This window comes from Xenopus laevis, chromosome 1S (assembly GCF_017654675.1).
Source record: "Xenopus laevis strain J_2021 chromosome 1S, Xenopus_laevis_v10.1, whole genome shotgun sequence".
NCBI classification, from domain to species: Eukaryota; Metazoa; Chordata; class Amphibia; order Anura; family Pipidae; genus Xenopus; species Xenopus laevis.
Genome location: NC_054372.1, coordinates 154,733,364 through 154,746,411, shown reverse-complemented (window position 1 = coordinate 154,746,411; position 13,048 = coordinate 154,733,364). Strand labels below are relative to the sequence as shown.

Sequence of the window (13,048 nt, the reverse complement as noted above, 5' to 3'; positions counted from 1 at the left end):
ATAATGCAAAGAAATTGCCATAAAACAATGGGACTATATTTTGTAAAATAACCGCCAGGCAGGTGAGTGGTAGCCATTTTGAAAGCTATAGAAAATACATTGTTATTATAGTTATTAAGTATAATTCCTACAAGTCATTGTAATTGTTTTGCAGCCGCAGGCGGAGCCGTCTGTTATGTGGGGGCAAGTCATGTCTCCAATCATTTAGCAGAGGAGTATTATTATCTTAGTGTTTATTTACACCCAGCTGGTGATGTGACTCAAAACTTTGCTCTGCCCCCAACTAAGAAAGCACATTCCCCAGTGAGGAAGACAAAGGCACAGCCTCCAGTAGAGGTGGAGCCAACCATGAGATCCATTCATTTCAACACTGCCCCACAAACTGCCATCTGGGACTCCCATCCCTCCAGAGACTCTGCAACTGCCAACAAACCCAATGTGGACATGAAAAGCAAGTGTGGCCTGGGGATTCTTCTCTTAGCAGGTCAGAGCTGACTCCATTCTTATGCCTTTACTTCATTGCATGAAGAAATTCCACCATGTTTCCATGTTAGAATGTTTAATATTTTCCTTCCAAATAGCCACAATAGTTTAATAGTGTGTTAACGAGGCACGGCTCCATGTATTTCAGTAGTGCTACTTATGTTACGCAGCTTTGTAGCCGGAAATGTTGATCAATAATAAGCACCGAGCAGCAGAGCTTACAGTCTCATTTGTGCAGCTTGAACTCTAGTGACTTGTCACTGATTTGGGGGTTCAGCTTTAGACTTTACTGACTCCAGTGTTATAATATACATTATACTACATCTCCCAGAACATTTTTTTAGAGGCATATGGTCATTTGCAGCCATTGTGCTGTATCTCACACATTTGCTGTTGGGGTCTCAGAGTAACACAGTCCAAGTTCCAAAACCCACCAGCACTCCCTGGCCTCTTCAGTACAAGCTGGCCTGGTGCATAGTTGAAAGGGATCGGTAACCCTTAATGAAACATGTTTAGCAAGAAGAAAACCGGCACTCAGAGCTCAATGCATGCGGGCAAAGCCCTGCGTGTTTATTGCAACGTAACGTTTCGGGGGCGGGCCCCTTCGTCGACATAACTGAAACTGAAATCACTGGTGGTATGTCCAAACACTAAGTCACCCGAAGTTCCTTCCAGAGGCAACTTTGGGTGACTTTGTGATGTGTTGGTCATACCACCAGTGATTTCAATTATTTCCTATGGAGAGGCAGGGTGAACCCAGGGGAAACTCTGTGTTGTACTTGTGCCCCAAAAAGAGATAGATGATATGCCCCTTATACAATACCCTGGGCTGGTGCATATTTGAAAGAAGAGGAGTGCCAGCCTGGGGTAATAGGTAAGTAATAGGAATCACTGGGGGTCACTGGCTCCTTCTGTTTACCTTTCCTTCACCATTAAAGGGAATTCAAGTAAATGATGGGCTGCACAGGCACCATTAGCTGCTTCTCCACTGGCAGAACACCCCCCCCCCATGTGCCATGAGCCTAAAGATGCAAAAAACAAACAAACAGGATTTGCTTGGTCAGCCCTGGATAAGATTTCTCTGTCTACAGATGTCTGAAAAGTGATTGTACTTATTAGGTCACTATATTATACAGACGCTATTCCATCAGCTGAGGATATCCTGATTTAGCTCTTTCTATTGCAGCCTGTGGAACAATAGCTTTTCTATGCAAATTCCCAGATCACACGTTACAATGAGTAGCTGCTGCCTTTACATTCTGCTAATAATGTCTCAGTTAAGCCATAGACGCAAAGATCTGGTCGTACAAATCATCGTACGATCGGACTTCCCCATCTCCCGACCTGCCACTAACCATTCCGATCAAATAAAGTAGAAAAGAACAGATCAGCCGATGTTCTGCCCCTGACAGCAATCGTACGAAAGTTATGTCTGACAAAAGCTGGTGACAGTCTCCCACTGAAAATCGTATGATCGGCAATACATGCAGAGATATTATCGGCAGCCGACAGAAATCTTTTAACCTGTCTGATCGACCAAACGACCGATCTCCACCGGACCAAAAATGTTGGGACTCTCCACATATGGTCTGAAAATCGTACGATCAGATCTTTGCATCTATGGCCAGCTTGGGCAGAGACAGACAAGAAGATTCAGGGAGATTAGTTGCCCGGCGACAATCTCCCCGAACTGTCTCAAATCTAAATTGCCGGTGGGATGGCACTCTGAGAACTTCGTTTTCCAAAGTCACCTGAAATCTCTTTGTGAGGCAACTTCGGGCGACTTTAGAAAACGAAGCAACTAAATCTCCCAGAATCTTCTCGTCTGTCTCTGCCCTTACTTTTTACAACACTGATAAGCTGGTCAAAGCTGTGAGTGGCAGGTCAGGGCAGCAGTCTGTGCATATGGAATATGTGATTTGTGGAATGTGCTTGTAGGTCACTTGTATGGTGTATGGACCATTAGTAAGAGATTTGCTGGCCAAGATATTCATGGAACTGAGGCTGAACAGCTGGTTTCTGATCTCTGTAACCTTGTTTTAAGCTAAGAGGGCCTGGACCAAATGATTTCCCCTAAAGGGATAGTAACACCAAAAACTTAAAGTGTTGTAAAGGAAAGACAATATAATGTCCCTAAGCAGTGTTTCTTTCTCTGTCCCTTAAATGAGTTGTAATAAATATAGCGTTTACATTCTGACCTATAATGAGAATCATGCAGGTGGCAGTTTATAAAGCAATGCTCAAACACAAAAGCTCTATACTCGGCAAGGTGGCATTTCTATAATACGGGCTTGAGCCACACAAAACCTATGTATTTGGAAAATATCAAACTACACAATATTTTAGTAGCCACCATGGCCGCCGTTAGAAATCACAGGGCCCTGTACAACAAAATTTTTGGGGGCCCCGTCCACCCCTCAAGCCCCACCCCAAATCCCACCCACTCCACATCACAGTTAAAAGACCACACAGACATCAGCACTAAAAAAGGCATCCCCCCACACAAAAGCTATTGGGGACCAGGGCCCCCCTATACTGTAAATTGGGGCCCCAAAGAATATTTTTTAAAAAAAAACATTGGCGCCAGGGCCCCCATTACAAGTTAAAAAAAATTGGGGCCCTAAAGAATATTTTTTAAAAAACATTGGCGCCAGGGCCCCCCTTAGAAGTTAAAAAAAATTGGGGCCTTAAAGAATATTTTTTGAAAAAAACTTTGGTGGCAGGGGCCTATAGAGTATTAAAAAAATACATTGGTGGCCAGGGGATTAAAAAAAAACACAAATTGGTGTTCAGTAGAATTGAACTCGTGGCTTCAGGACTTCAACTTCGCCTCCTTTCGTGACTTTAGGTCTTTCCGCCACTTCAGGACTTCAATTTCGGCAGTTTCCGTGACTTCGGGACTTTTCTCCTCTTTGGGACTTTGCTATTTTCGTTGCTTCGGGTCTTTTCACTGCTTCAGGACTTTGGCTGTTCGCTTTTTCGGCACTTCCGCATTTCGGCTGTCGGGACTTCGGAAGGAGGCGGCAAAACTTCGGCGCTGTCAAGGGGGGGGGCTCTTTAGAAGGGTTCAGCACTGCCGGGCCCCCCTTCAGGCCCGGTACACTTGTACCCCCTGATGGCAGCCCTGGTAGCCACTCTCTTGCCTTTCTTTTTATTCAGTTCTCACCAGTGCAGTCGGACCCCCGGATATGTGAGCAGGTAGTTGACACGTTTGTGAAATTCCGCCACTCTCCATTCATTTCTATGGGATTTTTAAAAGAGTATTTATCAATGGGTGAAAGTGAAAGTTCATCATTTGATACATACGCCTTTCAAAATCCCGTAGAAATGAATGGAGAGTGGTGGAATTTCACTCTAGCAGACTGTGGTGATCTCTAACTTCACTCTTTGATAAATCTACCCCTTGGTCTGATCAGCTATTAGCTCATTGGTGCGGCTCATACCATTTCAGTTCAGTACTCCGGGTAAAGGGGGAATATTTAGAGGGATATTGCCAAACCTTTCTCCACCCTGAGTAAGAAACATGAGCTGGCTTTATTGGCAGCCAGGGGGTGTACCATAAATACTTCTTTCACACCACAGCTATTCAGAGTGTTATTTACAGTATATCCAGGGCTGGGGGAGGTGCTGCACCAAACAAATGTAGCTGCTCCTTCCTCATCCCCGCTTGCTTTGTTTTCCCTAAAGGTGGCCATAGACACACAGATAATATCATACAAATCTATATTTATTACGTCTATGGCCACATTAAAGGGTATGTTACAGAATGGTTAATTCTAAGCAATGTTTCAATTGCTCTTCATTATTTTTATTTTTTATAATCTTTTTAATTAATTCCCTTCTTCTGACTCTTTCCAGCTTTTAAATGGGGGTCACTGACCCCATCTAAAAACAAATGTTCTGTAAGGCTACAAATCTATTGTTATTGCTACTTTTTATTACTCATCTTTCTATTCAGGCCTCTCCTATTTATTTTCCTGTCTCTTATTCAAACCAGTGCATGGTTGCTAGGGTCATTTGCTGACATTATAAACTGGAGAGCTGCTGAATAAAGATAAATAAGTCAAAAACCAAAAATAATAAAAAATGAAAAGCAATTGCAAATTGTCTCAGAATATCACTCTCTACATCATACTAAAAGTTAATTTAAAGGTGAACAACCCCTTTAAAAGAACAAAAAAATTAAAGTGTTTTAAAGTAGTTAACATATAATGTACTGTTGCTCTGCACTGGTAAATGCGGTGTGTTTGCTTCAGAAACACTACTATAGTTTTATATAAACAAGCTGCTGTGTAGACATGGGGGCAGCCATTCAAGCTGAAAAAAAGAGAAAAGACACAGGATACACAGCACAAAACAGATCAGCCCTGTCCAATACAATGGTGTTTTATCTGTTGTCTGCTGAAATGCTTGTGTTGATCTCCAACTATTTTTTATATTTGAATGAGGGTATAAAAGATTGGGGATCCAATCTACTGTGTATCCTGTGCTTGAATGGCTACACATATAAACTATAGTGGTGTTTCTTAAGCAAACACACCAGCTGTACCAGTGCAGCCAATCAATATATGATATTTTCATTACTTTAAAACACCTTCATATTATAGAGTTACTGTTCCTTTAAAGGAGACCATACACAGAGCAACATGGGGAGGAAGTTTGGCCATTGCAGCCTCCTGTCCATCTGTACACCAATGAGAACTTCAGGAAGCCTTGTGTGAGGCGACAAAACGTGCAGCCATCAGTCATATTATCAGATCAACTAAAGGACTTGGCCTTCTATTTGAATTACTAGATAGGTCCAAAGCTCAAGTGTCTGATATTGTCCAATGATTCAGCTATCACAGCCATTGCAGTGTGCTAATATATATATAATTCTGTGCTTAGAACACTCTGAAGTAGCAGATAAATGTAAATGTTTTTCCGCTAGGACATGTGATAACGGCCTGTAAGAGAAGGTGAACTGTGTGCAGAGTTTGGTTCTGGAGAAGCTGTGGGTTTAAGATGAAGCTGATCAGTGGAAAATAAGGGATATGTAACCACACTTTAAGCAAATAAATGAAGATTCCAAAGAAACCTTTGGATAAAGCACAGGGTATGAAAGGAGAATTGATATTATGAAAAGAGTGTTGTTGGAATCCCTGATATGTGAGCCTGAGGCTTTCCTTTATCCTTATGCCAGATCCCAGGAATCCATGTCAGTGACAGGGAATAAAATAAAATGTTATTGAGATGTTGTAGTTCCATGTCCCACAGAATATTAAGAGGAAGAGAGGAATTTTGCTTTAATGTTAGAATTGCTAGTCGCCCCCACTAGCACAGAGCTATGAAACTGCATCTCCCAGTGTGCTGGTGTTATCTATAGGGTTGTACACACAGGCATACTGTAAAACACAACTGCATCTATTGCATTCATATGCTTTTTTGAAATAAAAAACCCTAAGTATGTTTTGGGAGTTCCACACACACAAAGATGCACAGAAAAAAAGATTATGTATAATTTAAAGTTCCTTCTTCAGTCGTTAGAGCAGGTGGAACTTAATTTTGACTACAGGTACTAAATATGGTTGAACTAAGCAGTATCTTTTGTGTTTTCTTGGAGGGGGGGTGAAACATGCAAAAAAAAAAAAAGGCAAATCTAGTGGTTACACGGTCACAGGGCAGAGTTAATTAGTTAATTAGTGACGGAATAATACAGTGAGGCAGATAAAGTCCAAAATGAAAAGCAAAGTGCGCTGCTGAAAGTGGTGCCGTTACACAAGCTGGACCCCATTCCTGCCTCTTCTTTTCTTATGGTAAGTAAGTTTGTTAAAAAAGGGGATATTATTGATTTGTGCAGGTGTTACTTCTCTGTCCCACATCATGAGGGGCCCTATGGGGGAATGTCTCAGACTCCTCTAATTATCTTACAATGTAAGGGTTCTTACACATGGACATTTGTTATACAGGTGTTTCTCTTTTGTTAAAGAAACCCTAAGAGCTCCATGTAAACAGTATGTAGAGAAATGGAGTGATTAACATAGAAAATGATTTGATTGGACTGTTCCTTCATATGTTTGGAAAAGTTGCTGATAGGATGACAGTTGTGCAGTTCTATCTTGTGGCATTCAAACGTGTATGATCCGGCCATTGCTGGTATTTGTGCTTTCTTGTCTAATGACAAACTGCCCATCACAATAAGTCTTACACAACACCAACAGGGGGCTTAGCCTTGGAACTGCCTCTATTATTCACATAGACTGTTAAGAGATGTACTATAAAAGCACATCAGGCTAGGTCTTGGCAGCAATCTGTCCAGTACAAGAGGGAGATGTACAGGCAGTTGCTCTTTGAAACAGACGGTGGCTTTATATTTGATGCAGAGACATACATAAAGGGAAACTATACAGCTGAACATTACAGGTCCCTAGAAAAATATATCACATAATACGTCAAATACGGATATAGATTTTCTAATAATATGTGCCATTGGATAATCCCATGCACAAACACTGTCATTTTAAGTAGTAAAGCCCATCTATCTGGCTTGTATGAGGCACTGGGCTCTCACACAAACCAAGGACACACATACATGCTAGTTTACATCAGCTGACGTATGAGAAGGTGCATGTATTTCACTCCCACACTACTTGCTGGTACAGTTATATTTGCTAATATGTATATGCCAGTTAGATAGCATTCCTTGATAGGTCACTTATTATACTATATAAATAATATAATCCTGTTGGTTAGGTGTCTGGTATCCAGTTAAAGTTCTATGTAAGTATCACATCACCATTCCTCTGTGTGTCATTATTGCGGACAGCAAATTCTCATTTGTAAGTGATTTTATGGGGCTTCCCAGTTGCTTAAGTCTCATGACTTTTGCTTGTCATTGTTCTTGTATTTGCAGCCGTTCTGAGCACCTTCGGAGTTTGGTTCCTACCAGTCAGCTCAGCAACTGCGGAAATCTTGTTATTACTTTCTGGCCAGTCAGCAAAATCAACAGAATCCAATAGGAACAGCACCTGGGAAAACTCCCCTACCGGCCGTACAGAGCCTACGATATTTCTGAATTCAACTTCTGTTATTGACGGACCAGAGATTTCTCCCATTTCTGGCCTAACTGAAGGCATTGCCCTGCCTATGTTCATTGCAAGTCCAGATATACTTTCAGGTGCTGTGAATTCCACTGTAGAACTCAATACAAGCAAAGAGCTGATCAGTGGGGCTGAGCGTTTTAACTCACTCATTTCCTCACGGAATTTTCCTTCTGCTGAAGAGCCGCTGTTATCTTCTACCACTACAAGTTACTTCATGGAGATCAGTATAAAGGCCTGCGTCCAAGCCACTGGCCTGACAGATGCAGAGGTTTTAGCTATAGCCATAGGAGCTCTATTTCTGGCTATTATATTAAGTAAGTAGCAAGTCTAAATAAGCACAATATAATGCCATGTTGGATGAAAGTCTCCAGTGGTTCTACGCTGTGCCATTATAGAAGAATAGCGATCAAGACCAAAATTCCAAATGGTTCCATTACAGAACCATTAATTGTGAGGGGGGAATAAAGGTGCATCACAGGACACACAGAAATTGATAGGCCTCTATTATCAGTACATTTGGTTCCCAAACTGTGGAGCCTAGAACAGTATCAGGAGAGACTTGGAAGAAATGTTTGGGTAAGATTTGGAGAGAATGCTTATTTACACTCCTAGATAAGTCCTAGCCCTACTTCACATGTAATCACACACATTCATACAGACTTGCACAGTGGTTAAACAAAACACACTTTCTGTGTCTGATAAATGTCAGGTTGGTACTGAGGTTGGAGGGTTTAAAGGGGTGGTTCACCTTTGCATTAACTTTACATATGTTATAGAATGACCAATACCAAGCAACTTTTCAATTGCCCTTCATTTTTCTTTAGTTTCTGAATTATTTACCATCTTCTTCTGACCCTTTCCAGCTTTTCCAGCTTTCATATGGGGCACTGACCCCATATAAAAAAACAAAGTCTGTAAGGGTGGTGGCAAATTGTGAAAATTCAGGGAGATTAGTCGCCCGGCAACAAATCTTCTCTTTTTCGTTCGACTTAACCTCCCCGAAATGCCTTCCCGCCGGCAAGAATGCAAATCTCCAGTGGGATAGCATACGAATCGCTTCGGATCTCCGAAGTCGCCCCAAGTTTCCTTGTGAGGCAACTTCAGAAATGTATGCCATCTCTTTGGGGATTTCTATTCTTGCCCGCAGAAAGGCATTTTGGGGAGATTAGACACCCGACGTATTTGTCGCTGGGCAACATCTCCCCATCTGCCACTAGACTAAGGCTATAAATTTTTATTGCCACTTTTTATTACTCAACTTCTATTCAGGCCTCTCCTATTCATATTCAAGTCTCTTATTAAAATCAATGGATGGTTGTTACGGTAAATTGGGACCTAGCAACTGGACTGCAACCAGAGCTGGTGAATAAAAAGCTAAATAACTCAAAACCACACACAAAAAAAAAAAATTAAAACCAGTTGCAAAATGTCTCAATACCATTCTAAAAGTTAATTTAAAGGTGAACAACCCATTTAAAGACACCTTACACAATAAGCAAGCCCAGAATTATTTGGGGCTTGACTTGTTCCCCCGGGATGAGATAAAAACTCCTAAAGCTCATATTTGCAGTGGACAAAAATCCCACACCGCTCCGACTGCCTTCATTGATTTAAATAGGGATTGCCAGGCATCAGGTGTTGTTTGGTGGAGCTGTGCTTCAACTGAAATGAGCAGAAATGGCCTCAGTTTGTCAAGACTGAACATATGTTACATTACTCATATATTCATCTTTCTGTTTCACTTCAGGTTCTCTTTTCTACCAGTTGGTGATATACTTGAGAAATAAAAAAGTCAACAGAGACAGCTCCATATATACAATCGAAAATGCACTGCACAAGTACGACATGGACACCAGCGGGGAACAGCCAGAAACAAAACTATAGGATCTAATTCCTCGTCAGAAAATGGATCAAATACATTCTGAGTTGTGTGACAGGATCTTAATACATTAATGATATATGAGACTATGCGGTGCTGCTTTATCTTATGACCCTGAGATATGTCCTGCTGTTGTCTACAATAGCCTTTATCACTGCCCCCTAATCCTTGAACAATACGATTTGTTACACTCACATATTAAATGTATGTTAATTAGGCCCCTTACTGAGCTCCTCCACCAGCCACTGCGTCTAATAGGCCCACTGTTAATCTTCTTGTTCAGTACTGGGTACAGCAGCGCCTCTATCCCAGAAACACTGGATGGGGTCATCATTCAGCTTCTGAGTTTAAGCAGCCAAAACAATTGATGGCGAGGGGATAACACCCGAAATAACCAGATTATCAAACAATAAGCAGTCAAGAGCTGGCACTTAAATGGGTGTTCACCTTCAAGATAACTTTTAGTATGTTATAGAATGGCTAATTCTAAGCAACTTTTCAATTGGTCTTCATTTTTTTTAATTTTATTTCCCTTCTTCTTACTCTTTCCAGCTTTCAAATGGGGGTCACTGACCCCATCTAAAAACAAATGCTCTGTAACACGACAATGTATTGTTATTGCTACTTTTTATTACTCATCTTTCTATTCAGACCTCTCCTATTCATATTCCAGTCTCTTATTTATATCAATGAATGGATGCTAGATTGCTGAAACTGCAAACTGGAGAGCTGCTGAATATAAGCCAAATAACCCAAAAACCACAAATAATAAACAACAAAAAACAATTGCAAATTGTCTCAGAATATCACTCTCTACGTCATACTGAAAGTTAGTTTAAAGGTGAACAACCCCTTTAAGTGACAGCACCTTGATTTCTACGAACTGCCACAAGGTAATGCATTGATCTCTCACAGAGCTATAATTATTGTTATATTGTTACTTGTAAATATGTAAAACAATCATGTACACAATGTAAGTCGTGTTATGTAATAAATGAGTAAATGTCTTTGAATAATGCCAGTGGAAATGATTTAAGCAGTATCTGTCTGAAACCATAAAGAAGTAACAGACCTGGAGGAGAGCTGATCTCTGCTACATTGTTCCAGTCAGAAACACATCGGAATAAACAATATTGCTTTCAATAGCAATTATTTTACATTTACAATTACATTGGTTATGAAAACAAATCATTATTGGGCAAAGAACACATTTAAAGTTGATAGAAATCTACTGCACTGGATGATTAGTAATACATTTTGACAAACAGATATTTTCTTATATTGTTTGAGATTTCAAAGTCATTAGTGGGCTTCCTCAAAGTACATTTTTTTCTGCTGAAACTCATCCATGCCGTCAATCAGTAGTGAATTGCCAATTGCCTTATGCTGGAATCAGACAGAACCCCACGGGCGATTTTACCTGCGATACCTTCCGTTCTGACACAATGAGACTAATCGCAGGCGTCACATCGGATGCGCTGAATCTAATGTAAGTAATACAAATGTCGCATGTAGAAGCTGATCAGACAAGACTGTTGGATGCAAACGCTGCATGTTGAATCTTTATACGACAGTCCTGCAATCAGCTTCTACGTACAACATTTGTGTTACTTACATTACATTGCCTGCGATTAGTCTCACTGTGTCGGAACGGAAGGTATCGCCTGTGGAGTTCTCACTTAGGCTAAGGCCATACTGGGATGATTATCAGCCTGCAGATGAATGCAAGCCAAGTGCATTTCAGGTGCATGCATAGAATCTAATATTATTTGCAATGATTGGGACCTGGGATTTTCAAGAGTATCTTTCTGTAATCACCACACCTTAAGTCTGCTAAAAATCATTTAAATAAATAAATTATAATACATGTATAAGGATAATATATATATATATATATATATATATATATATATATATATATATATATATATATATATATATTAACAGAGAGGATGCAATACAAGGTACAGTTTTTTATTACAGAGAAAAAAGGAAAACATTTTTAAGAACTAGAATTATTTGCTTAAAATGAGCTTTGTGAGAGATGGGCTGGATAATGGGTTTCCAAGTAAAAGTGGCCATAGAAGTTAATTGTCTCTCCCTAACGACCAGTTTTAGTGCAATCCGACAATCTGTCAAATTATCATGAGGTTAGTAGGCACCAAAAAAATCATGCATCTAAAGATTTTTCGTCCGACATCATCAGAAAATCAATTGGTCAGGTTAGAAAATTTTCATAGTTCACAGTGAAATGTATCCATTGTTATCCATTTATCCAATTGTTTACAGGGCCAAGCAGTCAGCTATCCACAGTTTTCCTAGATACAACTGTATGTGAAGAAAGTATGGCGGATTTTAAACTTAATGAGAAAGATAATAGCCGGAGAGCACGTAATTCTTCAATTAAAATGTCATCTATTTATTAGCAGAAATTCCTGCACAACATGTTTCGGCTACATCGGCCTTCATCAGGTTCATAAAACACAGTGATACAACAAGCTATTTAACCCCTCACCAACAACTACACCAGCATCCCAAAAGGCCAGTTCCTGCGGGTGAGGCTAATATCCTCCAATGATGAAAGTTACCTATGCAGTGCTAATAAACTAATTACAAAGTTTTTGGAGAATGGTTATGATGATAATTCATTGTGTGCAGTAAGGGATGATGTTCTTAAAAGAGATAGAATGGGGGGCGTGGCCTGGACGCTGAAGGAGATGGCCGCCTGATTTCGCAGCTCCGCTGAAATACCCACCCTAAGCCTTCATTAGCACCCTATATGCTGTTACCCTCCCTCAGCGTTGATTCCCGCAACTACCCTGAGCCCTCCGATACTTGCCATTCGCAGCCAGAAGCCTTCAGCACTTCCATCCCGGTGGTTCTAGGGGAAGGGTGTGGAACGCAGCGGCCATCTTCCAGTGCGGCTCACGTAGCCGGCTCCTGCATTGTGACACGCGGACCGCCACTATACTCGCGATCCGGATCGGGCGGTGAGCGCAGACCTGTTGTTTGCTCTTACTGCCGATGTCCTGTGAACCGGTGTTCTGTGAACCGGCGACTGCGGCCCAAGCGCCCCGACCACGTGGATATCGTGGTCTCTCCCCACGAGGCGGCTCATTAGGCCCTTGTACCTCCCCACGCTGCTGAGCACCGGGACCCTCTGGAAGTCAGCAGGGGAGCTATTTTGCCTGCTATTGCTTGTGACCACAGCCTAGCATCCCTCATTTGTGACACTACACCACAACCTGCACACTATAGTTGCCTTCTCAGCACCTGGCCATACGGACATTCATTTGGCTAACCCTCTCTCAAGGGTCACCTTGGACAGCTGAGGTGGAGACCACTAGGATGCAATGCACACTTCCTAGCCACTTCGGTCTCCCTCTGTTGATGGGTCAGGACAAGTCTCACTGAGGTGCCAACGGCTCTGCAAGTCTCTTTAGCCTACTTACCGCTTTGACCAACGGTCATACCGACTCACATGGTTCGTGTATTCGATTGATCAGACCTAGAGCCATTTGTACGACAAGCTTAGGGAGGCTCACACCTGTTGTCCGCACTTACCTCCACCTAATCCCGATCATCTCACTTGGACCTTCTTCTG

The 13,048-nt window shown here is 41.4% G+C and overlaps 1 protein-coding gene across 1 annotated transcript; it reads left to right on the top strand.

Annotated features, from left to right (window-relative positions):
- Positions 1-252: 252 nt before the first annotated feature.
- Positions 253-10,460, top strand: LOC108707188. The gene is made up of 3 exons (XM_018244258.2): positions 253-484; positions 7,376-7,879; positions 9,313-10,460. Exons 1-3 carry the CDS (start codon positions 349-351, stop codon positions 9,447-9,449), a joined length of 777 nt encoding a protein of 258 aa, XP_018099747.1. The 5' UTR covers positions 253-348; the 3' UTR covers positions 9,450-10,460.
- Positions 10,461-13,048: the final 2,588 nt, after the last annotated feature.